The 26,627-nt window shown below is 38.4% G+C and overlaps 2 protein-coding genes and 1 pseudogene across 3 annotated transcripts in view; 1 reads left to right on the top strand and 2 right to left on the bottom strand.

Annotated features, from left to right (window-relative positions):
- Positions 1-1,691: 1,691 nt before the first annotated feature.
- On the top strand, positions 1,692-3,099 carry LOC122020991 (annotated as a pseudogene).
- Positions 3,100-4,353: 1,254 nt separating this feature from the next.
- On the bottom strand, positions 4,354-6,397 carry LOC122021423 (60S ribosomal protein L6-like). Its single transcript, XM_042579544.1, has 4 exons — positions 6,066-6,397; positions 5,872-5,978; positions 4,792-4,973; positions 4,354-4,714 (listed from the first exon to the last, which is right to left on the bottom strand). Exons 1-4 carry the CDS (start codon positions 6,320-6,322, stop codon positions 4,562-4,564), a joined length of 699 nt encoding a protein of 232 aa, XP_042435478.1. The 5' UTR covers positions 6,323-6,397; the 3' UTR covers positions 4,354-4,561.
- Positions 6,398-7,319: 922 nt separating this feature from the next.
- LOC122019874 (chlorophyll a-b binding protein 7, chloroplastic-like) overlaps positions 7,320-26,627 on the bottom strand; it is a 31,147-nt gene continuing 11,839 nt past the window's right edge. The window contains exons 3-6 of one of the 2 annotated variants that reach the window (XM_042577460.1): positions 9,560-9,706; positions 8,345-8,477; positions 7,955-8,047; positions 7,320-7,884 (exon numbers count right to left, since the gene is read on the bottom strand). In XM_042577460.1, the coding sequence (XP_042433394.1) occupies positions 7,582-7,884; positions 7,955-8,047; positions 8,345-8,477; positions 9,560-9,706 (676 nt within the window). In that variant the 3' untranslated portion in view covers positions 7,320-7,581. The remainder of the gene's footprint in view (positions 7,885-7,954; positions 8,048-8,344; positions 8,478-9,559; positions 9,707-26,627) is intronic. The other variant, XM_042577461.1, reaches the window with a different exon arrangement.

Below are 26,627 nucleotides of genomic sequence, written 5' to 3'. Positions count from 1 at the left end.
ACTGACTAATGGACCTAAAGATCTAGAAATGATATGAAACCAGTTACTATATGTTCATCTAGTTCTACTAATTGTAAAAATATTATCAAATATTAATTTGACTAAATATATTGAGAGCAGTGATTTTTTAAAACATAAATATGTCTAAAAATTAATTCGTGTTCGAAAAATCACTGCTCTCAATATATTGGGTCAAATTGATATTTGAGGGTATAGATATAATCATAAGAACTAGAATAACTCATAGAATCTGGTTTCACTTCATTTCAAACTCTCTAGGTCCATTAACCGATTTTTGGCTGAATGAACTTACATTGATTTTATTTAAATTCATTCGGTCATAGTTTTAAAATAATCACTGCTATCAATGTATTACATCAAATTGATATTTGATAGTATACTTGCAACTAGGATAACTAGACGAACACATAAGAACTGTTCTCATATCATTTGAAGGTCTCTAGATCCATTAGCCGGTTTCGATAAAATCAACTGATCGACTTAGAGACCTCAAAATTATATGAAACCATTTCCTATGTGTTTGTATAGTTTTCCTGATTATTAAAATACTATCAAACATGATCAATTTAACCAAATATATTGAGAACAATATTTTTTGAACACAAATGTGTCTGAAAAATTAATTCATGTTTAAAAAATAATTGTTCTTAATATATTTGGTCAAATTGATATTTGATAACATTTTTAAAATTAGGAGAACTAGACGAATATATATGAACTAATTTCATATCATTTCAAGGTCTTTAGATTCATTAAATATTTTTGATCAAAACTAATTTATAGATTTTTCAAACAGAATGAAATCGATTCGATTGAAAAAAATCAATCGATTGATTTATTTTTCTTGTCGAATTGATTTGACGATAATGATAAAATGAAAAGTGGGTACGGGATTTGATAATTTTAAAATTAGGATAGTTTAAAATTTTATCTACGGACAAAAATGTATATATATATATATATATATACAATTATATATATAATAAATTATTTTATATTATTATTATTATTATTAGAGATAATGAAACCGGCTGAGAGTGGGAATCATTGCGCATCACAAATGACAAGTAGGCCAACTGTAGCTTCCATTGGCGTGAACAAGAAAAGGTGTTGATGGGCTGATGGCTGACACACGTGTGGTGGGACCAATGCTTTCGAAACTGGACCCAACCACGGTTCAACCGACCGCATGTCCGGAAGTCATTAGACCGCGGCTGGACTAAATTCAGGGGAATCATCGCATTTTATTTTATTTAAAACATACATCCTAATTTTATATATAGAACATATATAAGGAGAAAATTCTCGTTTCTTTCTCTCCTAGGAAACGACGAGTTTAGAATCTCATACGAGTTTCCTTATTTAAAATATATAATTTAAATTTAAAAAATTATTTTATTAAATTTAGATATCTATTTTTACTACATCATATGATAATTTACGGAATTAAAATCTATTCCCTAAAAGCAAATAATTGATGTAAAATTTTTTTACTGACAAAGGTAAAATTGTTAGATAAAATAATTAATATGAAATACTCCAGTTAGTCTGCTTCGAGATCCCGATCCCAGCGGAACCCTCCGCTCCGATCAACGAACCTAGCGGCCTCATCGGTCGGCGTCGCTTGATGGACTGCCGAAGGGCATGGGAAGCATCAGATTCAGGCCAGAGTCAAAATCCCCTCTTTTGTTCTGGTGCAGGGCTATGTTTGTTTTTTTCCTTTCTATTTTCTATTTTCTGTGCTGGCGTTTTCTGTCTGTGCGACTGTGCCCCGTAAGTATCGGTTTCTGCGAAAGTATACTTGCGACGATCGAGATGCTTCGGTTGGCCTTTTGATAGTTTCGGTTTTTGTGAATCATTTGTTCTTCGTGAATTCATAGTTTTGCAAACTTCTATGAAAACCTACTCATTTTCTTCTACGCGTTGGGAAATAGGGTTCTGAATTCTTTTCCAGGTAAATAGCGTTCCTGCTATGCTATTGATTCTACATATATGGTCGGTGCGCTTGGGAAAAGCCACTCGCTAAGGCGAAGTGGTTTAGAATTGTAGGCTTACTCCCAGTATCCCCATCAATTTATCTCAGGATTAATATAAGGGAGATATTTATTTTAGTTATGGTTCAATCCCTAAATCTTATGATGACAACACTTCATATGTTAGCCATTAGATCATCTCAAGAGAACGAAATGATTCATGATTCAGAATCAAAGCTTGATGCGAAGATGGTCGAGGCACAATGCGGCGAAGGGCATTGAATGCAACTTCAGCGAAGTCATTTGATAGCATCATTTTGAATTTCCAAAAATTGATGAAAGTATCAGGAGTTGCAATTCCATTTACGAGCAGTTTGGTAAGTTGAATCTTCATTTCACAAGGCACACAAGGAAAATCAATAATAGAAGTTCTGGGCTAGCATCTAGTACTGAAACTGTGATTAACTTGACTTTAGATTCTTGTAATTGACAGTAAACCCATCAAAACAAGCTTTAGTTTAGTAGCTTATGACTAACTATCACGGGCCAAGAAAAGAAGAGTAATCTTGAGGTCAGAGTTGTTAAAATAGCCGCATGTAAAAAAATACAAGGTAATATTGGTCCAACTCTTTCTTGGGACCCTTCACTAATGGCATATTCGTGCACCGGACTGACCGATCTTAATAGTTTGGACATCATTGAAATTGTATTTTTGATAACAGATGAGCCCTTTCTGATGCGGAATATTGTAATTTGCAACGAGCTGAAATATTCAGTCAATGTTACTTTGCATAAATGCCTGCCATTTTGGCTCATTCTTTTATAATTCATTTTTGTAGATGAAGATTCCAATGGCGCGATTGATCAAGAAGAGCTGAAGCATTGTTTTCAGAAGCTTGAAATTCCCTTTAATGAGGAGGAGATTCACGATCTTTTTTTAGCATGTGACATAGATGACAACATGGGCATGAAATTTAATGCGTTTATCGTCCTTCTGTGCCCTGTTTATCTTCTAGAGGAGCCAACAGCTCATAAACAGTATCCTTGGAGTGCTTTGTATCTCTCTGTCAAAATGTTTCATCCAAGTCACCCTTGATTAGCTTTACTTGAGTTTTGTTCATGTAGCTTACATAATCACAAAATTTGCTGAATCCAGCTAATTTGATAGCTATCACGTATGGAATTGGAATCTTTTGTTTACAGGATTACAAAACAACAACGGAGGAACCATTCGCAAAGGTCCATAATAGTCTGAACAATCTGGAGCAGGCTGCTTAATCATATAAATCGTTTATAGTATTTGATCCGTCTGTAACGAGGGTGGATTGTATGTTCTACTGAATTTGAATAGAATATCTGAAATCCTTTTCTACTCTGAGTGAAAGAATTTGGTTTAATAACAGGCTTTTTTTAAGGTTATTTTAGATTTTTTTTTCGAGAGTTCATATATTTGTTTTTCTTTTTAGCAGTAAAAATTTGCAATGGGACTTCAAACTTAGTTCTTCCATGAGTACAATGCTAGAATTCCCGGATGTGGTTGGTAGAACTTGAGACAACTTTTGAGATACTAGTTAATTCTTTTGTGTTCTTGATAAGAATAAGGATGGATTTGTTAGCAAGATAGAGATGGTTTATACTACAAATGAAACCCTAAACCACGGACCATCAACTTCGGTCTGAGCCCAACAGCCTTATACAGCACTTGAGACAAAAGCACTTCTCACCATGGCCGAACTTAAAACCTCACAGGCACCCCAACCAGCTGTAGCCTTCTCAGTCTCAATGAAATTCATCCTGAATTCACCTGATTGTGCCACCTAATTAATAAGTTTGACACACTACGATTGACTATTGACCGTAATACCAACTCAACTCCAAATTGTTTACTTAACCATGTTTTGTTTGCTACAGAAGAGGACTGGGGCAAGAATGGAATGGTGACATTCAAGAAGATGAGTGAAGTTGTGCTTGTCAAGTATTTCCTAGTATACAAGCAAAAACTATAACATTTGTAAATTTCCCTTTAGACATGTATATTACTAAAAATAATCCTTTGGTTGCGTCTTCCTCCTTCAACCTCTAATCTACCATAACAAAGCATTGGTGTCAAATGATACTAAATTTCTATAATTTTCTAGAACATACATTTCAACCATTTCACCAGAAACAGTAAGTTTTCAAACCACGCTCTAAACACCAACACACCCAAGCAAAGGCTCCCATAGATATGAGATTTTAAGTGACTACCAGAAGATCAAGCTCAAAAAGCTTTTTTGGAAAGTTAAATACAGAAGAAAATATGAATGATTCATTTCTTCTAATACTTTAGTAAGATTCACGCAAAGGAAAAACAACCGTGTAAAATGAATAAAGACAGATATGATTGAATAGAATATAATCCAAACAGATCATGAAGGATAAAATTTATAACAGTCTAGTAGATAACCAAGTGATCCTGACAGCAAAAATCTTACTTGAGTAAGAACGCAAAGGAAATTAAAGTCAGTTACAAACTCCATAAAATTATGCTTCATGCAAAGAAAGACACATAACAATCAAACTACCATTTAAAATTGTAGCTCATGAGGCTTCGTTCCAGACCTGAGGGTGAATTTTGTCCCGAGGTAACCTCTCAAATACTCCACTGCTTCAATAGCCTTAATGAGTGGAGTGTCAACCGCCTTCTGATCGTCTTTCTTCTGTTGAGGCAGCTTTTTTTCCTGCATTGCAAATGAATGTGGATAAGCATTATAGAGGAGATGATGAAGGCAATTGGTGTACAGATCTACTGCAATACCTGTTTCTCAGTCTCAAAAAATGAGCTTTCGCTTTTCTTGTACGCCTTTTTTTTATCCTTTGCAAAGTATTTATCATCAAACTTATCAACATTGACACCAGATATGTCAACTTTAGTTGAAGTAGCTATAACATAAGCTTGATTAACCCTTCTTAAGGGTACCCCATTAACAGTGAAAGGGCCTACAAGATTAAGCATACAATGAAACTTTGGAAATAGCTTAGATTGAAATATGACAAAAGGCTGACTAAGATCACCACATGACATATTTTGGACCCGGATTAAGCATAGAAAATAAGAATACCAACGTAATAAAACTATGAACAACAAGAGATCAGTCAACATTGCGCGTTCTGAGGGGAAACAACGTGAAAAATTAATTGAAAGTTAAATTTAAATCCAAAACAAACCAGAATAAATATACGCTCAATTAAGAGGAAATTCAAGCTCCAAAGCCAAATAATTAATAACCATATGGCACAAGGTCCCTATGAAACTAATTACATAAAACTAAACCAAAAATTGTCCACTTGAGAAGAATCAAACAGTTTCATCCAAAATGGTTATATTCAGATATGATTTTATCGATATAAGCAGAATTGACTGTCTGATCATCAGTATCTAAATAGCAAGCAGCAATAGTGGACTATCACTCCGATCCATTTTCAATATGTAACAATTTACTGAATCAAAATGAGTAATGAAATCTCATAATTACAATTGTTACTCTTGTCAATGGCACAAACACTTCATTTGAATCAAAAAATGTCATGCATACAATAAACATACATATTGACCATAACCAATCACTTCATGAATAAAACTTGAATGTGCATCAAGTTCAAAATATGGTAAATTATTTTTCAAATATATATATATATATATAGTAAACTCCTTAATGACCTACTCGTCATGTTCATAAAAAGACAGCCTAAAATGCCATAAAAACTATATTTGGGTAGTCAGCTCTGCGACAAGAACCAGAAGTGGTATACAAATTGTTGATGAATCAAATTACATGCCCAAAGTTACCCATATGTCAATGGAATGATTCTCTTTGCAAATGATGAATCGAATTACCAGTGATAAGAAGTAATCCGGAAGGTAACTGCTTAAGGAAAACCACTCTCTTCCCCATGAACCTGCCCGCGAGGAGGATGAGAACCGTTCCTGGGGTAATGCTGGCTCTATATCACCAAATAAAACCAAATCAGTAAAAAAAAACATCCTACTTTATGAAAAAGATAACATCAAGAACCATAAAATAACGAAACCTGAGTTTTGCTGGCTTGGGCTTGCGGCGATTGGGCACGGGGGTCTTGACATCGTCAGCGGGGTAGAATTTTGGGGGCTTCTTCGACGCCGGCTCAGGAGCAGCGGGCTTGGGGTCGTGGCGAGGGAAGGTCCCGCCGTGCTTCGCCTTTATAGCCCAGATGCCGCGCTTGTGGTACATCTTGGAACGCGAGAACTTTCCGATGCCGGGAATAAGGAGAGGGTTCCGGCTCTTGCTCCTGGGCTTAGACGGCGCCATCGCAAATGGGAAGAGAGAGAGGAGACTGAGGAGGAGGAGGAGGAGGCGGCGGCCGCGGACGAAAGAGAAGCAGAGGCAAATAACGAAAACCCTACGACATTTATAGAAGCTGAGGAAATCCTAGATTTCATCGAGTCCGTTCGTGAGATCTGAGGATCTGATCTAACGATAGATAGATATATATGGGTTCATAGAACATTTTAGTTTGGGCTTTGACCCATTAAGATGCCCAATTAGATTAATTGAATCATTTTTGAAATTTTATTATTTAAAAAAAATCAAATTAAAATTAAACAAAAAAAAATAAATCAAAAGATCACTCTATATCTTTTATTATAAAAATATCTTTATTTTCTGCCTACAATTCTAGGAGTGTTACACAATTGTGATAATTCTATAACTATTACAATCACACAAACCTAACAATTAGGTTTTATAACTATTATAATTATTGTTAATGAGTATGGATTAAAATGAAGTATTTATATTATAGTAGTTATGAACTGTAATTATTATAATATAATATTATTAATATTGAATAAAGTTAAAATATTCTATTATAGCAGTAATTACCATAACAACATTGAAAACTAAAATGTTTTTAAAAATAAACATATACTGAAACAAAATAAGATACCATTTTGATAATAAATAAAAATGAAAGGATTCTAATAAAAAATGTCCTTTTAATTTTTATCCACTATTTTTTTCAATAGACTTTAATGAAAAAGGCAATCATGCTTTGCTTTTTTTTTTTAAAAAAAAAGAATTTTAAGGATAAATTAACCTAATTCTTCCAGGAAGAAAACAAGCAACCAATTGATACTTTTAAGATAATACATAAATTTAAAAAATGTTTAATTAATTGTTAGGTATCAAAGCAAGTAGAAGATTGTTATGAGTGTCGATTTCAAATATTCGAGGGAAAAACTATTGTCATTTGACAAATACAATGTCAAAAGGTGCCCTAATTCACACTCTCATGAAAAATAAGAGCTTTTAGCCAAATTCTTCAACTAAATAAATTCAACCGAGCAAAGAAATGAAAATATTATGGAAAATCATGTACATGCATTTACCAAAAAAAAAAGGTTAATCACTAGTTGGAATTGCACCATTTCCTCCTAATTTTGTGAAATCAACTACAATATACACAATCATGTTAACTTGCAAGAAGATTGTTACAGCTCGATGAGGATTGCGAGGAAATCGGAAGCGGAAGATGATGAGATTGTTGAGCTTACTTTCATTTTCGCTTGCTATAGATGATGAATAAGAGAAGTGATATTGTTGTGGAAAGGATCTGCTAAGTGTTCAAAAAGGTTCCTAATTGGACCTTTTCCTGTAACAGCTGCTTGAAGATAGAAGCCGATCCAAGCCACCATTGCCAGCCTACCATTTTTTATCTCTTTCACTTTGAGCTCCTCGAAAGCTTCTGGGTCAGAAGAAAGCCCCAGAGGATCGAAAAGTATGCCTCCTGGATAGTTTATGTCCCCAGGCAAATACAAACCCAGTGGCTCCAGAGCCTCAATCCCACAGTATCGAGCATACTCCGGTCCGACCTAAGATTATTGGTAATCCATCTACTTGAGAGAACACTTGAGTAGATTGCATAATGGAAGTCGTGATTACCATTAGAAGAGCTTGACAGATTGCGATTATGAGGACACCTTGCCCACCCGCTATACGAAGTCCAGGAATGCCCAAGTAGTCCAGTGTATCACCCTGCGAGAGAAATCATGTCGTTAAGAAATGCATTAAATGTCGAACTCAACTGATTCAAACATTTGCAAAGGAGCAACCAATTGGGCAAAAACAAAGTTCTGAAAGACCACACATAATATGTAAATATACATCAACCTGCCAGAATCCATAATTGAAGACCGACGTACTGATATACTTTTTCAAATTGTTTGAATCATGTAATTATGAAAGCTGTCTCGAGGCCTCCCAATAAACAGACAACAATTCCGCTTAATAGAGATTAAGATACTTGAGTATGAATTGCGTCAGACCCCTTACCTGAAGCTTTGCGTACCCAACTTTCCACCACACAGGCTCGATGAATTGGACGACACCAAGTTCAGCTAACAACTCAGGGACAATAACACCAAGAGATGCTAGCATTGCCCAACGAGCATGTAGAATTTCGTAGCTGCATGAGCATTTGTTAAAATTAGAGGGTGTTGAACTTTAAAAAAAATCAGCACATTTTATGTTATTAAAAACAAATTAGTCATCGCCATGATAGTTGAACTTCACATTTGAACAAATCATAAAAATTCAAGATCCTATGAATTTTATATCTCAGCACCCCCATTGGCACCACCACAGCACAAATTTCATTCCATTCGGGGATTGGAACCATGGCATAGAATGAGATTTGAGACATTGTTTGCCAGATAATTACTTATCAAACATTACGATATTGCTATTCATGATGTCTCCAATTGGCATGGAATTACTTGTACCGTATGTGATACTACTCTACATGTCCAATATATCAGGAATAACTACCATACGAGAATATCAATGGTCTGATCAAATTCGAGTGTCACACACAGAGATATATACCATTCGAGGTGGTCTTCATATCTTACCTAATTACCTATCATTTATTAAACTTAATGAAGGTGTGCATACCACTCACTATTATCTAGAACCAGCATGCGCATATCAAGTAAATAAATTCATCAGACCTTTTCTATTTTGTTCCCTTGGCCTTAGTGAGATAATAATGTCATAACCATCATTCGGATTTTGGTTGACATACCTTTCACCAGAAGATGTTACAGTTGATGATCGAGATGGATTCACCTCTCAAAACAAAAAAAAAAGCTAGCTTTGACTTATTGATGCAATTTATCATCCAAACTTATAGAGTAGGTAGGTATAGAAGACAGGACATTGTTTATGTGCAGATCTAAGCACTGGTAAGAGATGTTCTTGCATCAATATGGTTAAACTTAACTTTCAATCTTTAATCCTAAAAAATTCTTCAACCTGAAAATATTTTGATGGTCATATAAATAACTGAAATTATAAGTTGAATCTTAAGCATAACCATGTTTCCATATGGAGTTATGAGAATCTTTAACAAGATATGACTAAACCATAGATCAAGGAATGAAACTCTTCGTTATGTCATAGAGAATGAGAACACCCAACAATCAACTAGCAATCACAATATAAGCTAAGGAGAAAGAAATTGTAGCAAGTGATACTTAGTTTACCTACTTAAAGTATTTTCCGAAGGCCACCGGATCCTTGGCCAGGCCAGCAACATCAAAGCCATAATCACCAGGAAGATCTCCAGTAAGGTGAGATGGGTATTCATATGGGATAGGCCCAAGCCAGCGAGGACGATCTCTCCCATACCAATAACTGCTAAATATATCCTTAATTAGATAAAATATTCTTATATCCCTTCCATAAATAGAAAACTCAATGGTTTCAATTTAAAATAGAAAGACAACTAAAAGATCAAAGTGTGTGATGTAGGAACATTATATTTTCACATGGATCAGTGGAATGAACCTACTGAGAATCAGCACCTGAGGATCTAAAATACTCTTTTAAGCCAGTGCAAATCAAATCATCAAGCTGCGTGTAAGTCACAACTAGCTTGTTTGGCTGCGTGGACCTTATCCTTTCATCCTCTCTAGGCATCTTTATTCAAGAGAACAATGCAAAGGATAATATCTTTCTAATCTTTCCCTCTCCACAATTCCATCTTTCATATAAATTCATATTTTCAATTCATCAACATCTAAGAAAACAAGGCCTTAGTCCACATGCTTTAGATCAATCAACTTGCCATCAGTGGAATAAATTGTATACAGTTTGCAAGTTTCATACTTGCCTTCTACGGAAGTGAGATTTCACTGCACTTAATGCTTGGTTTCTCTAAGCATGTACAAAAGGGGGAAAAAAAATATCGCCCATTTAGTGGGTAGCATGTGAAACATATCCGTTATTGGAAAATATTCTAGAAGCTTCTAAGCACAGATAGGTCCTACATGTACAGTCCAAATAGAAACAATGTGAAAACGAGCCTATCTATGGCTATCAGGTGGAGCCAACCTAGTGGGAGCAGTCTGGCACCAAGGTATATTAGACAAATAACATCCCTAGAGATCTATAAAAGTTGTGTTCCCACATTATTGAATGGATATTTTGAGTAAAGCATTTAAAGTGTAAAGTGTTCTACATCTTTTGAGCCTTTCCACCACCTTCTTAGAATGTCAACTGAGAGGGTGGCAACACTCGGGCATGAGAGTCAGAGGAGGAATGTTTTGTCCCTTGCACTCATTTTAAACCAAGCTAAACCAATTTTTCACCAACTACGAGTGAAACCAAGAAAGACTCGACCAACCTCGGTCCTACATTAAAAATGCATGGAAAAGATCATGGATTTAAAATATGGAAGATATCTCTATTAGTATAAGGCATTTTGAACCCAAAAATAAATCCATGAGGGTTTAGATCTAAAGTAGACAATATCATACCATTGTGGAGATATGTGAATTCTTCTTGTCCTAACAAGTGGTATCAAAGCCAGGTTAAGTGCTCAAGTGATAGCCAAAAATGGAGCTTCTTCTTTTCATTTTCCTTATCTCACAAAGGAGAATTATGAGACATGATGTCTAAGGATGAAAGCATTGCCTGGTTCCCAAGATGTATGAGAGATTGTAGAGAAAGGCTATGAGAAGCCTCAAAATGAAGATAATTTACCTCAAGTAGAGAAGGATTCTTTGTCAAAGACAAAGAAGAAGGATCAACAAGCCCTCATCCTCATCCATCAATGTTTGGATGATTCCATGTTCGAGAAGGTGGTCGATGCTACTACTTCAAAAAAAGCTTGGGAGATATTGGCAAAGGCTCTCCAAGGTGTTGACAGAGTAAAGAAGGTAAAACTTCAATCACTAAAGAGTGATATTGAAGTATTGAAGATGAAAGAGTGAATCCATTATGGATTATTGTTCACGGATGAAGGCAATTGTCAATCAATTGAAGAGATATGGAGACACGATAGAAGATTTACGCATTGTGGAAAAGATGCTTTGTTCTTTGATTCCTAAATTTGACTATATTGTGTGCCATTGAAGAAACAAAAGATTTACATTCGATGACTATTAAAGAATTGGAGGGATCATTACAAGCCCATGAAGAAAAGATGAAAAGAAGACAACAAGAGTCATTGGAGCAAGTTCTCAAAGACAAGGTTATACTAAAGAATGATGAAAGAGGACACAATTATTTTAGAGGTCGTGGTCAAGGAAGAGGCCATGGACGAAGAAGACATGGACATGGCCAAAATGGACCAAGTGCAGGGAAAAGAGACAACTTTAATCAAGAAGAAAGAAGTCAATCATCAACTAGATACTACGGAAGAGCAAGAGGAAAAAGACAAGGCTATTATCCAACTTCAAATGGAAGAAGGTATGACAAGTCTAAAGTTGAATGTCACACATGCCATAAAATGGATCATTATGCTTGGGAATGTCATAGTGCTAGTAATGATATTAAAGAAGAGGCTCATCTTGTTGCGGACAATCAAGAAATTGAAGAGCCAAAGCCAACTTTATTGCTACAAATCAAGGAAGAAGAAAAAGGTGAAAACAATTTATGGTATTTGAATAATGGTGCAAACAATCATATGTGTGGGTACAAAGATAAATTTGTAGAGCTTGATGAGAAAGTGAAAGGCATTGTTTCTTTTGGAGACTCCTCAAAAATTCATATTGAAGTAAAAGGTACAATTCTCATCTCTTCTAAAGATGTCCGTCATGAAATAATATCAGATGTTTACTTTGTGCCAAAATTAAGGAGTAACATTATAAACATGGATCAACTACTTGAAAGAGGTTGTGAGATTCTTATGAAGTATAGCTATCTTTGTCTTAGAGATCAAAATGCTAATTTGCTTGCGAAGGTTGTTTTGTCAAAGAGCTGTTTACTTTGAATATTAAGACAATTGAAGCAAAGTGTTTGAAGGCTAATGTGCAAGATGAAGCATGGCAATAGCACATGAGATTCGGTCATTTGAACTTTGAAGCATTAAAGGCTATGGGAGAAAAGAATATGGTGAAAGGTATGCCTCTGATGAACCATCCAAATCATTTAAGTGAAGCATGTCTTCTTGGGAAACATGCTAGGAAGAGTTTTCCAAAAGAAGCAACATCTGGAGCGATAATGTTACTTGAACTTGTGCATACATATGTCTGTGGACCAATCAATCCTCCTTCACTTGGTAAGAGTAGATATTTTTTAATCTTTATTGATGATTTTAGCATAAAAACTTGGATTTATTTTCTTAAGCAAAAGTCATAAGCTTTTGGTGTTTTCAAAAATTTCAAGACTTGTAGAAAAAGCGAGTGGATATAATATCAAAGCTTGAGGTTTAATTGAGGAGGTGAATTCACTTCCAAGGAGTTCAATGACTTTTGTGAAACTTCTGGAATGCGACGTCCTTTGACAGTTCGATTGCCACAACAAAATGGAGTAGTCGAGAGAAAGAATAGAATCATTCTTAACATGGCAAGATGCATGCTAAAAGCCAAAAATATGCCGAAGGAGTTTTGGGCCAAGCTATTTCCTGTGCAGTTTACTTGTCTAATCACTTTCCAATATTGAACATCAAATATCAAACTCCTCAAGAAGAATGGAATGGAAGAAAGCCTAATGTCAAACATTTGAGACTTTTTGGAAGCATTGCATATGCTCAAGTACCACAACAAGAGAGGTCTAAGCTTGATGATCGAAGTGCTAAATATGTCTTTATTGGATATGGTTTACATTCCAAAGGATACAAGTTATACAACCCAAGCAATGACAAAGTGGTGATAAGTCAAGATGTTGAATTTGTTAAAGGAGCATCTTAGAATTGGGAAGTTCAAGAAGAGAAAAATTATAATTTTCTTCCATATTTTGGAGGAGAAGAAGAAGAGGACATTATAGTGCCAATACAGAATACAACTCGACCACCTACTCCCCATGAAAACAGTCCAATTGAAATACCTCAAAAGATGAGAAGTTTGGAAGATATCTATGCTGAAACTCATCAAATCAATGTTTCTATTTGTCTTTTTGCATATTTAGAACCCCTAACATTTGAAGTAGAAGTGAAAAATAAACAATGGAGACTAGCAATGGATGAAGAAATAAATGCAATTCATAAGAATGATACATGGGAATTGACAACTCTTTCAAAAGAAAAGCAAACTATTGGTGTGAAATGGATCTACAAGATAAAGAAGAATGCAAATGGAGAAGTCCAAAAATACAAAGCTCGTCTTATTGCAAGAGGATTTAGTCAGCAAATAGGTATCGATTATAATGAAGTTTTGGCTCCAGTTGCTCGCTTAGAAATTATTCGATTAATTATTGCATTGGCTGGATAAAGAAAATGAATATTTTTTAGTTAGATGTCAAGTCAGATTTCTTGAATGACATGTTGAAGGAAGATGTTTATACTTTATATAGAACAACCATTAGGGTATATTGCCATAGCACAAGAAAATAAAGTTCTGAAATTAAAGAAGGCTTTGTATGGATTAAAACAAGCTCCTAGAGCTGGGTACAACAAAATTGATCAATATTTCAAATTTAAGGGCTTCATAAAGTGTCCACATGAATATGATCTCTATGTTAAAGAAAAAGATAATGGCGATTTGATAATTGTTTGTTTATATGTTGATGATCTGATTTTTACAGGGAGCAATTCAACAATGTTGGGTGAATTAAAGAAAGACATGACTACATAATTTGAAATGACAAATATTGGGATAACATCATATTATCTTGGCATTGAGGTAAAACAAAGTGATAATAGTATCTTTGTTTCTCAAAAGGGATATGCAAATAAAATCTTATAGGAATTTGGTATGGAAGATTGTCAATCAGTTGAAACCCCTGTTAAATGTGGAGTCAAGTTGTCTAGATTTGATGATGGTAAGAAGATACATCCAACATTATATCGAAAGTTTGCCGGAAATTTGAGGTACTTTACATGTTTTAGGACTGATATTCTTTATGGAGTTGGAGCTATGTGTCGTTATATGGAGTCCCCAACTCAATCTTGTTGGTGCAATATTCCCTATGTCAAGGTTGACCTGGTTGACTGAGCTTGAGATGACTCAAGCTTGAGTCTTGATGTTTGGGTTTCGATGTTTGACAATACATGGAGATTGCAGATACAATCATTCATTTAGGGAGATTATTGGTACAATTCTCCTCTGGTCAAGGTTGACCAGTTAGATGTGAGGAAGAGTCAGGTAGATAAAGACCGACTGGATACTTAACTGAGAAGTCCTGGTGAGTGAAGCCAGGCAGATGGAAAGTCCTGGTGAGTGAAGCTAGGCAGATGGGAAGTCCTAGTGAGTAAAGCTAGGCAGAAAAGAAATCCTGGTGAGTGAAGTCAGGTGAAAGACCTAGTGAGTGAAGCTAGGCAGTATGAAAATCTTAGTGAGTGAAGCTAGGTGAAAGTCCTAATGAGTGAAGCCAGGCAGATGAGAAGTCCTAGTGAGTGAAATTGGGCAGAAGGGAAGTTCTGGTGAGTGAAGTCAGGCACATGGAAATCCAGGTGGGTCAAGGTTGACCGGACACCTGGTATTGAGAAGTCAAAGTAGGTCCAAGAATTGACCGGATACTTGGCACGAGGAGAAAAGTCCAAGTGGGTCAAAGGGATTGACCGAACACTTGGTGAGAAAGTCCTGGCAGGTCGAGGGTGACCGAATGCTAGGCATGATGTCCCAACAGGTCATGGTTGGCCAGATGTTGAGTTTTAGGGGGTTGGGACTTGATTAGGGCAAATCAAGTTGGATCAATCGATCAACCGATTGATTGACTCATGCCCAATCGATCGGTTGATCGATTGGGTGAGGTGCCGCGACAAAATCTTCTCCCAAACGATCGGTGGATCGGTTGGGGAGAATCGACGCGAGCACAGAGACCCTCCCAATCGATCACCCGATCGATTGGGAGCCTCCAATCGATCGAGTGATCGATTGAGAGACTGGAATCGCCCGAGGGTTAGTGAATCGATCGGGAAGTCGATTCAAGCGAGTTCCAGAAAGCACAGAGGCGCTTTGGATCGATCAACCGATCGATCCAAAGCCTCCCCAATCGATTGAGAGCAATTCAATCGATTGAGATCCGACCGTTAGCGCTGAATAAAGCCGTTGCGAGCGTCTTTTTCAGCACTACTTCGCCCGATCCTTCTCTGATCTTCACAGCGCCTTCTCCACTACTCACCGTCAGTTCTTGAAACTTCTTGGAGCAAGGTGTTTTTGCACTTCCAAGGTCAAGAGGCGTTCCAAACAAGAAGGGGAAGCTAGCTAGGGTCTATTGTGTAAAATCTTGTAAGGTTTACTTGTATTTTGCTTCTTCTTTTCTTCTTGTTGTTGTGTGAGTTTGTACGAAGTTTCTCCACCTCCGGCTGCGACCGAGAAGGAGTGTTTTATTAATGGAGAGCGTGTCGTGTATGGATCCTTGGATTAGTCACCTCTTCTTGAGGTGGATACCAAGTAAATCTTTGTGTTAGCGTTGTATTTTTGTTTCTTGTACATTCCGCTGCATATCATCACCAAGAAACAAGCGACGACAAGCGCGACGAGCTATTCACCCCCCCTCTAGCTACATTTCGACCCTAACAAATCTCATATGGAAACTGCCAAAAGAATATTACGGTATGTTAAGGGAACTTTGGATTATGGTTTAATTTATTCATTTTCCGAGAATTGCAAGTTAGTTGGATACAGTGATAGTGATTGGGGAGGAGCTATTGATGATAGAAAAAATACTTCTGGTTTTTGTTGGACCTTGGACCGTAGAGTTCGCTAGGGGGGGGGTTGAATAGCGATCATTTAAAAAAAATTGTTATTAAATCGAGTACGCAGCGGAAAAATAAACGGCACAACGCTAACACAAATCAATTTTACTTGGTTCGGAGCCTTCGTCAACTCTTACTCCAAGGGTCGCACGTGAGAGTGTTTTCGGGGGGCAATCACTAATAGTTCGCAAAAAAAGATTACCGAAAAGTACAGAAACTATGAAAAGAATACCGACAATAATTGAAAAGAAAATAGAGTCGCAGGTTGTCAAAGAGGCTTCGCAACGTCGCAAGAGCAGAGCACAACAGAGCAGTCGTAGCAAAACTTGTTGTTCGTAGCTCTAGAGGAAGACTCCTTTTATAGGAGTACTTCGAGCGCTTGGATCCCTTCTGAGCGCCTGGACTGTGACGTTGGCCCAACCAATCAGCACGCTCCACGTGGCAACGAGATAAGTTTTTTCACTCCAAGCGCTTAGATCCCTTCCGAGTGCCCGGACCACCATTTTCCAGCACATCAATTTCCTACAAGAAAATATTAGTCCGAGGGAAATACAAATTATACTACCCTGTAAAACAAAGTGTTAGCACAATTATAGTAAAAAGTGTTGGCTTAGAATCAATGAATAGCACACCCAAAGCATACAACACACAGAAATATATAAGAAGAATAGGATAAATAGAAATTTAACTTATGAAAGAAAACCTTACATCGAGACACCTTCTACATGCCTCTACGGCCCTTTAAATACACCACAAATGATAAGAGCAAAGACTACGAGATCCACAAAAATAGGATCGGCTAACACTAGATCCATAAAAATAGGATCGACTGAGTAATAAGAAATTATCAAGAAAATAAATAAAAAAACAAACTAACGACGTGGGGACTTAACCTTATCATGTCTGGATTATTTTCTCACATTACTCCCCCTAATCCTGACATGGTTGTAAATCACGGATGCCAAGTAAATGCCGCATGGCAGCTAACTTCACTCCTGGCAATGCTTTAGTTAACGCATCGGCTCGTTGTTCTCTGGCATTAACGAACTCAACCACAATATCTGTCCCCTTTCAATACATTCTCTAATAAAATGAAACTTTGTATTTATATGCTTGCTTCGATCATGGAATACCGGATTCTTCATAAGAGCTATCGCAGATTTGTTGTTAAACAAAGTTACCGACTTTGGCTCTACACCGGTTAATTCGCTGGCAAGGCTCCTCAACCACAAAGCATGGCAGGCCGCAGTTGCGGCTACCATGAACTCTGCCTCACACGATGAAAGCGCCACTGTCTTCTACTTCTGTGAATTCCAGGACACCAATCTTTCATTAAAATAGAAAGTCATTCCACTTGTGCTTTTCCTCCCATCGAGATCGCCGGCTAAATCACTGTCCGAGTAGCCGAATATACCAATTTCCTGGGGTCCCTTTATGTAAGCAAGCCCAAAATAGATTATACCTTTCAAATACCTGAGAATCTGTTTGACCACCTTGTGATGCATAATTGTAGGCCTCTCCATGTATCTGCTCGTCATTCCGACAGAATATGACAGGTCCGATCGTGTGTGTAGCAAATATCTCAGACAACCAATAATGCGCCTGTACTCCGTGGTGTCAACTGGAGTTCCTTCCAAGTCCTTATGCAACTGTGTCTTGGGTTCCATTGGATGCTTTATGACATTGCAGTCTGCCATCTTGAACTGAGATAGAATTTTTTTGGCATAAGCTAATTGTCTAAGTAAAATTCGGTTCTTCTGTTGCTCCACTTCAATCCCTAAGTAGTAGGAGAGAAGACCCAAATCACTCATCTCAAATTCTGTCATCATTTGTTGTTTGAACTTGTTGATTTTCTCTGTGCTACTTCCTGTCACGATGAGATCGTCGACATACACTCCAACAAGTATACTTGCTTCTCCTTCACCTCTTGTATATACTACATGTTCTTAAGTACATTTTTTGAAGCCAAGCTCTTCCAGACTCATGTTCAAACGCATATTCCAAGCTCGTGAAGCTTGTCGCAGTCCATAGAGGGCCTTGGACAACCTGTATACTTTATGTTTCTGATTTTGTACTTCAAACCCTTCTGGTTGAGTGACATATATTTCTTCTTCTAACTCTTCGTTAAGAAATGCTTACTTCACATCTAGATGGTGTACCTCCCAGCTTTGATTTGCCGCAAGCGCAAGAATGACTCGAATAGTGTCAAGTCTAGCGACAAGCGCAAACACTTCTTCAAAGTCGATGTCTTGTCTTTGTATATAGCCTTTAGCCACTAATCTTGCTTTGTGCTTAACAACTTTCCCATCTAAATCTTTCTTCAATTTGAACACCCACTTTAGGTTTCAGGTATTGTTCATCTCAATAGATTTTAGCTCTTTCTCCATTGCTTCGTACCAGCAAGCCTCGATTGCAGCTTCTTGATAACATGTCGGCTCTTCAGATATCACCATCATCACCTCACCCTCTTCTTCATCAATACCAACCACTTCCTCAATGTTGGCGTAAATATCAGCAATGGATCTAAAACGGACCGGTCCTTCATAAGACTGGGGTGAGTTTGTTATCGAAGGCGAGGAAGCTGCATGGGTGTTCGATGATGGTGTAGATGGACTTGACAGTCCTGTCATGGGTACCACAGCTACTGCCGGTGTTGTAACATCTTCCGCTGCGGCCTCAATGTCTGCTGCAACAATCACCTCGTCGGTGCCGAATGCATCCACCACCATAAATTGTAGTACCTTTTCTTCATTGTTGGCACCTGCATTCCATGTTCATTCACAATTTTCTCGAAACATCACATCTCTACTTACTTGTAACTTGTCATGCCTTGGATCAAATAGATGATGAGCATTGCAGCCTTCCTCGACACCCAAGTATACCATGGGTGAGCTTCTGTCGTCAAGTTTCTTGAGGCGAGGGGTTGTATTTTTCACATATGCAACACAACCGAACACTCAAGTGGGCGAGATGTGGCTTTCTCCCCATCCAAGCTTCAAATGGCATGCGCTCTCCTAGCGCCTTAGTTAGGAAACGGTTTAACAAATAGACAGCATGTCTAACCGCCTCTCCCCAGAACCTTGCCGACATATGTGTACCCTTGAGGAGAGATCTTGCCATGGCCATCACGGTGCGATTATGGCGCTCCACAAGACCATTTTGTTGGGGTGTGTAGGGAGCCGTGAGATGTCGCTCGATTCCTTCATTTTCACAGAACTGAGTGAACTCCGTGGATAGAAACTCACCGCCCCGGTCTGTCCGAAGTGTTTTGATCTTGTATTCAGTCTTCTTCTCCGTCAAGAATTTGAACTTTTTGAATGCTTGGAATGCATCATTCTTTGCTGCCAATATAAACACCTACATCTACCTTGTGAAATCATCAACAATTAGAAGAAAGTACTTGTTACCGGCTAGTGTACATGGTGAGATTGGCCCGCAAATATCAGCATGGAGAAGTTCCAACGGCTTCTCCGCTCTACAGTTTGCTTGGCACGGGAATGACGACCTTGCATGCTTGGCGATCACACACACCTCGCAAAGCTTGTTCGGCTGGGGCAATGGAGGCACATCAATCGCCAATTTCTTCTCCCCTAACAGCTTCAAGTCATGGAAATTGACATGTTCGAACCTTGTATGCCATAACCAGGTTGGGTCTTCTAGGCTTGCTAGGAGACAAACTTGCTTGAATGTCTTCAAGGTTATCTTGTACAAGCGATTTTGTGTTCGCTTTACCAGCATCAAGAGCTTCCCGCTCCTATCAATCACCTTCATGGTATCTCTTTCCATGTGCACCTTGTTCCCAGTTTCTATCAATTGACTGAGACTTATGATATTACTACAAAGTTTCGGAATGTAGTATACCTCATGAAGAGCCTTCTGATCGCCGTTCTTGCATTCGATCATAACCATCCCCTTGCCCATGATCTCAATGGTTGATCCATCGTCAAACCTCACCCTCCCGGTGCTGGTTTCATCTAGTTCTTTAAACTTCTCGCGATGACCAGTCATGTGGTTGCTGGCACCGTTGTCAAGGTGCCAAACGTCTTTATCTCCTTTATTAACGCCGCAGTACATCTCCGGTAGCAACCTATCTTCACTGAGCAGAATGGTATCCTGTCGCTCACGCCTAGTGTCAAGCTCCTCGTGGGACACGGTTATCATCAGTGTTGGCTCTTCATCGGTGGCGCAAGTGAGGTGAGCCTCATCATCACGACGCTTGTTGTAGCATTCGGATGCGTAATGCCCCATTTTCTCACAATTGAAACACTTTATACGGCTCTTGTCACGAGTGTCTCTGTCGTTGCTGCTAGTGCCTCCTATACTGTCTTGGCTCAGCGTACCACGACCACGACCGCGCCCCCGCCCACGCCATTTGCCACGACTAGGGCTGTTGAACCCACACCCCTTGCCTCCTGACGAAGTATCCACGTTGCTCCCCTTCTATCGCATTTGCCATGCGGTATGAGTAAGTAGGAGCTCACCTTCAGTGCCGTTGGTGTTGCCGCGTAATCATAGTGTTCGTTCCTCGTACGCCTTTAGTCGCCCAATAGTCTTCTCAAATGGTATCGTCTCAAGATCGTGAAACTGCTCAATACCGGCAACAATAGGGAAGAACTTATTAGGGACAAAATCAAGCAACTTCTTTACCAAAGAGGAATCTTCAAGCGTGGCATCAAGAGTGGAGAACTTGCTGCTCGTGGCGCTAAGTTTGCCAGCAAACTTATCAATCATCTCGGTCTCCTTCATCCGGAGGGCGTCAAACTCGCTATTCAACGTTTGTACGCATGCCTTCTTCACCCGATTACTACCAAGGTACCTCGTTTTGAGGCTGTCCCAGACTTCCTTCGTCGTCTTCTTTTTTGCAATCTGGAGAAGGATGTCTTCGGGGATACATTGCAAGATGTATGCACGCGCTTTTTTGTCCTTCTTTGTATCTACTTGGGCTCCTTCCACTGGCTCCACCGCCTCCTAGAATCACCTCTGTCTTTATTGCCCACATAGTGTAATTGTGAGGGCTTAGAATTGGATAGGGAAATGACACTCCGTCGTTCTCCTTCGCAGCAACTTGTGGGATGCCAGACATTTTTGTGGAATCGTGGATTCTTGGGTGTTCTATACTGCCAAAGCTCTGATACCAGATGTTGGCTTAGAATCGATGAATAACACACCCAAAGCACACAACACACAAGAATATATAAGAAGAATAGGACAAATAGAAATTTAACTTATGAAAGAAAACATTACATCAAGACAACTTCTACACGCCTCTACGACCCTTTAAATACACCACAAATGATAAGAGCAAAGACTACGAGATCCATAAAAATAGGATCGGCTAACACTAGATCAATAAAAATAAGATCGGCTGAGTAATAAGAAATTATCAAGAAAATAAATAAAAAAACAAACTAACGACATGGGGACTTAACCTTATCATGTCTGGATTATTTTCTCACAAAAAGGGTAGTAATTAGATTCTGTCTCATCGAGACCAGAATCTAATCACGATCTCAACTTAGATTCCTAAAATGGTTCTAAGTTGGATTGACGCCTACTGTTCTGGGGAACACGTCCTCACCAAGTCACTCCCCTCCAGTGACTTACCTTAACTTACCTGCCAGACATCCGATCAGCCCATTGACTTATCTGAACTTCGTGCCAGCTATCCGATCAGCCCGTCGACCTAGCTGGACTTCGTGCTAGCTATCCGGTCAGCCCGTCGACCTAGCTAGGCTTTGTGCCAGATATTCAGTCAGCCCATCGACCTATTCGGACTTCACATCAGCTATCTGGTCGATCCGTTGACCTAGCTGAATTTCTTCTACACACTCAGTCAAAGTGTGAGATCACAACAAACCTAACTTAACCTTCTTTGTCATTCATCAAAACCTGAGTTAGACCGTTAGTGTTAATCGCACCAACAATCTCCCCCTTTTTGATGCAATGATAACTTGAGTTAAGTTAGTGAAAAATATGCAAAAAGTAAACAATGTTTTTCAAGTTAGTTAAGTTAGTTGGTGTTTTATGCTTGATATTTTTGGTGCTAACTTAATCCACCTAACCCTCCCCTTTTGACATTCATAAAAAAAACATAGAAAATATAGGAATAAGCGACCAAAAAATTGCAGTAGAGATTGCCAACAGAATCCAGAGTTACTTGGGGGAATTTAACTTGAAAAAAAAACATAAGCTTTCACCTTTCATATCAGAAATAATTTTCAACATCTACTAACATTTTCAAAATAGCTATGTTTTGAAAGATAACTTTTGAACACATATTCAAAAATCTACTAACTTTGTAAGTTAATTTATTTTTATAAGTTAAAAGTAATTTTCAAAACAATTTTCAAAAATGAGTTTGCAAAAGTAAAGCAATTTTCGAAACAATTTCCAAAAAATGAGTTTGCAAAATTAAAACAATTTTCGAAATAATTTTCAAAAATAAGTTTACAAAATTAAAGTAATTTTCAAAATAATTTTCAAAAATAAGTTTGCAAAATTAAAGCAAGTTTCAAAACAATTTTGCTAAAGTATTTTTAAATAAATGAAAAATACTTTTCAAAAATATTTTTAAAGAAGAGAAAATAATAAGTATGAAAATAATTTGAATTAATCCTCCCCTTAAAACCTGACATTAAACAAAAATCCTCAACTGTCTAACCATTAGTTACTGATTATCAGAAGATAACAGTTTTCACTTGTTAGTCAAGTTAAGTTAATTGTATTCAGTTAGTGTTTGGCTAAGCTGAAATACTTAACCTGATTACTATTTATTTGGTATTTTACGCCCAGACCTATGGTGATGCACTGATATAAGCATCTTAAGTTTAGGCAATCTGTCTATGCATCTCACCCCTTTCTAAATTTAGCAATACACAAACAAGGTAGTCCTAGTGTGTTGATGAGATGCTCAAGTTCTAGACCTATAGGAGCATGCTTTCTAAGGGTTTGATCTAGACTTAGACTGAAATTAATTTTTAAAAGTCTAGAAATAGGGAAGTTTGGAAAAAAAAGTTTTACCTTAAAATTTTAAAGAAAATTTTGAAAACAATTTTAAAAGTAAGAGTCCTAGTCTATTAAACACATTCTTAATTGTCAACGTAAGTTACTAAATTCACTTTCAGGGAGGGGTTTAGTGAATATGTCAGCTAAGTTAGACTTAGACTCAATGTATTTGAGCTCAATATCACCTTTAATGGCATGATCCCTGATAAAGCGATGTCTAATTTCAATGTGTTTAGTTCTTGAATGATGCATAGGGTTTTTTGTTAAATTGATTGAGCTAACATTATCAATGAGTACTTTTACTTTTGTAAGGTTAAATTAAAATCTTTTAAAGTGTGCATCATCCATAATAATTGTGCGACACATTCTCCTATGGCTATATATCCTGCAGCAGTAGATAAGGCAACACAGTGTTGCTTTCTACTAAACCAGCTGACAAGTGATGGGCCAAGTAGCTGACATTCACCACTTGTACTCAGTCCATTACATCCTTTGAGTCAGAATTAGAAATTTGATTGGTTGTCTGATATAAAATTCCTATTCGAATTGTTCTTTTGTTTCTTTGACTTGAGTGAAATGATTCTTTAACCGTGGTTTAGTATAAGTCTATAGTGTATAGTATAATATCGTCGACTTGCAGTTAAGTACAGTAGGCTATCTATGGCACTCCTATAGTATTATAAATCAACTAGTTTTCCATTAGGGTCAACATCTAGGGTTGTGTTAACGACCATAGGTGTCTTTATTTCTTTAGTATTTTCCATTCCGAATTTTTTAAGTAATTCTTTAATATATTTTTGTTGATAAATGTAATTACCTTCATTTGTTTGTTTAATTTGTAATCCTAAAAAGTAAGTTAATTTACCTACTAAGCTCATTTCAAACTCTTGTTCCATTAGGGTTATGAATTCTTATAAAAATTCTGAGTTGGTTGATCCAAAGATTATGTCATCTACATAAATTTGGGTTATAAAGATATCTTCTTTGATTGATTTGACAAATAAGGTTGGGTCAATTTGTCCTTGGTTGAATCCTTTAGAGATTAGGTAAGAGGTCAACTTTTCATACCATGCCCTAGGTGATTGCTTAAGTCCATATAAGACTTTCTGTAGTTTAAAGACATAGTCAGGATGATCTAAACTCTCAAACCCAAGTAGCTGACCTACATAGACTTCTTCTTTTATTAGTCCATTTAGAAAGGCGGATTTGACATCCATTTGATAAGTTTGAACCTTTTATGGGCTGCATAGCTAAGTAGCATTCTAATGGACTCGAGTCTAGCTACTGGGGCATATGTTTCGTCATAGTCAAGTCCCTCTACTTGACTAAACTCTTTAGCAACTAGCCTAGCTTTGTTTATAGTAATTTCCCAGTTTCACTCATTTATTTCTGAATACCCATTTTGTTTCTATTACCTTTTTATTTTTAGATGGTGGTACTAAATCCCAGACTTAGTTTCTCTCAAATTGGGCTAGTTCTTCTTGCATAGCTATGATCTAGTCTGGGTCAAGTAAGGATTCAGCTATAGTTTTGGATTCAAGTTTTGAGATTAGGGATATTTGACTTAGGTTTATGAAGGATGACCTGGTTTGAACTCTTAGGTCTTGATCCTGTTCGAATCAAGAGTCAACGAACGCTGAGGATGCGGCGCTCCCTGCTGGATCCTCGAGTGCTCCGGTGAACCTGCAGCAAAACCGAGCCGGGAGGGGTGTCCCGGCGACGGCCCTCCGACGCTCAAGTCAGGTAAGCTACGATGAACAAAGTGGCTTCCAAAATCTCAGAATACGTACCGTGAGCACGAGGTTCTTTATATAGAGTATATGAAAGGTACAGCAGCGTACTGATGCGTACGTGTCTTACATCTTTCAAGTATCTGTTGTAAAGCTTACTGTCCTTTCTAGTATGTGGTGTCGAAACTTACACGACCCTCGCTGATGGCGGATCTTCAGTGGTGGTCAGTTTCTTTCCGCCATCTTTTCATGGTGGGAGGATGGATGGATATAAGTTGTGATGTGATCGAAGCGATTCGAAATAAGCAGCTGAATGTGTGCTTTGATTCGTGACACGGATCAAGCGGTGGGGCCCTGTAAACTCTTCGTTTCCTTTTCACCTTAACGCCTCCATTACCTCTTCTTTCTCTGCGCTTTGGAGCTCCGGCGATCTTATTTGCGCGCCTACAGCGGCTCTCAAAACCTCTCGCCGATCCGTCTCCCTCGATGAGTTTAAAGGCTTTCCTCTTCCTTTTGTTATGGTCGCACTTTCTTCCCTAGCTCCAGTCTTTGAAATTCCGTTTCTTAATCTTTGAGACTTTCTTTGCTTTCTTACATCTGGATAATGGTGGTTCTTCTCTTAAATCCAAATACATGTTATACCATGCGGTCCCGTTTGGTCTTGGGATTTTGATATTTTAGTACAGCAATTTAATTTCGAAAGTTTAAGTTCGCCTATTTGGTCCCGCCCTTTCGCCGCGCAAGCCTTGTAGTTTACAATAATCTTCCATGACGATTCTGTGATCCTGCGGTTCCCGATACATCCTTTACGTAGTAGGCGTTTATGAGTATTTGTTGATACCCATCGGAAGTTAGTACGAATACGCCTTAGTCTCCTCTCTGCGGTGTTGTCGTTTTTGTTTAAGATCCATGCGCATTCCCTAGCGAGGAGATCTTTTTGTTATTTATCCTAAACAAGCGGGCAGGCTGCTATGTTCAAAGCCCGGCCGGTCGATCTTCGATAAACTACCCACTTCGATAAACATTGGAAGGCCAGTATTCTACATCCAGCGTGCCCGGTGTTGAGCTTCGGAAGCCAGTGGTCGATCTACCTCTACTCCCGGTGCAGAAGAAATTCGAGGAACCGGCGGGTTTATCTTCGCGCCGCAAATGTGCCTGCTTGATCTGTGACAGCGGTAATAAAACTTCTTCGCGCGAGGGAGTGATGTGCGTTTTGAATTTTGAGTCTACTCACGGACCGCCAAGTAAGCTTGGTGAAATTTTGCTTGAGCACTAACAATTCTTCTTTGATTTCTTCTTCTTCTTTTCGTGTTCTATTTGAAATAATCGTGGACGATGTCCGGTTAAGAAAAAGCTTGTTGTGTTGGGCCTTGTGACAAGGAAATGGGCGTGGGCATTAAGCGGTCGGATTCTACGAAGGAAGGCGGCTCAGTACGAATCGACGCTCCGACCACCTCGTGACGTGTTGCCTCGAGGAGCAGCCCATGGGAAGGATCCGTTCGGAGGAGCGACCTTGCCTGAGGCACCGGGTGGGGCTTTCATTGCGCTCGGCCCACCTCAGCGGTCCAACTGACCGGGCAGCTGCGGCCCGCTAAAGGCAAAGCGCCCGGTGCGAACCGTCGTCCGTCGGGGCCTTATCGGCAGGACAGTACCTACTCGGTTGAGGCCACCGGTGACACTCTACCCCCCCGCTGCGCCGTTCGATCCAGCAGCTCGGCCGATCCGTTCGCGAATTACT

The sequence above is a fragment of the Zingiber officinale genome, chromosome 9A (genome assembly GCF_018446385.1).
Source record: "Zingiber officinale cultivar Zhangliang chromosome 9A, Zo_v1.1, whole genome shotgun sequence".
NCBI classification, from domain to species: Eukaryota; Viridiplantae; Streptophyta; class Magnoliopsida; order Zingiberales; family Zingiberaceae; genus Zingiber; species Zingiber officinale.
The sequence above is the reverse complement of the archived record's forward strand: the minus strand, read 5'-3'. Positions and strand labels throughout refer to the sequence as shown.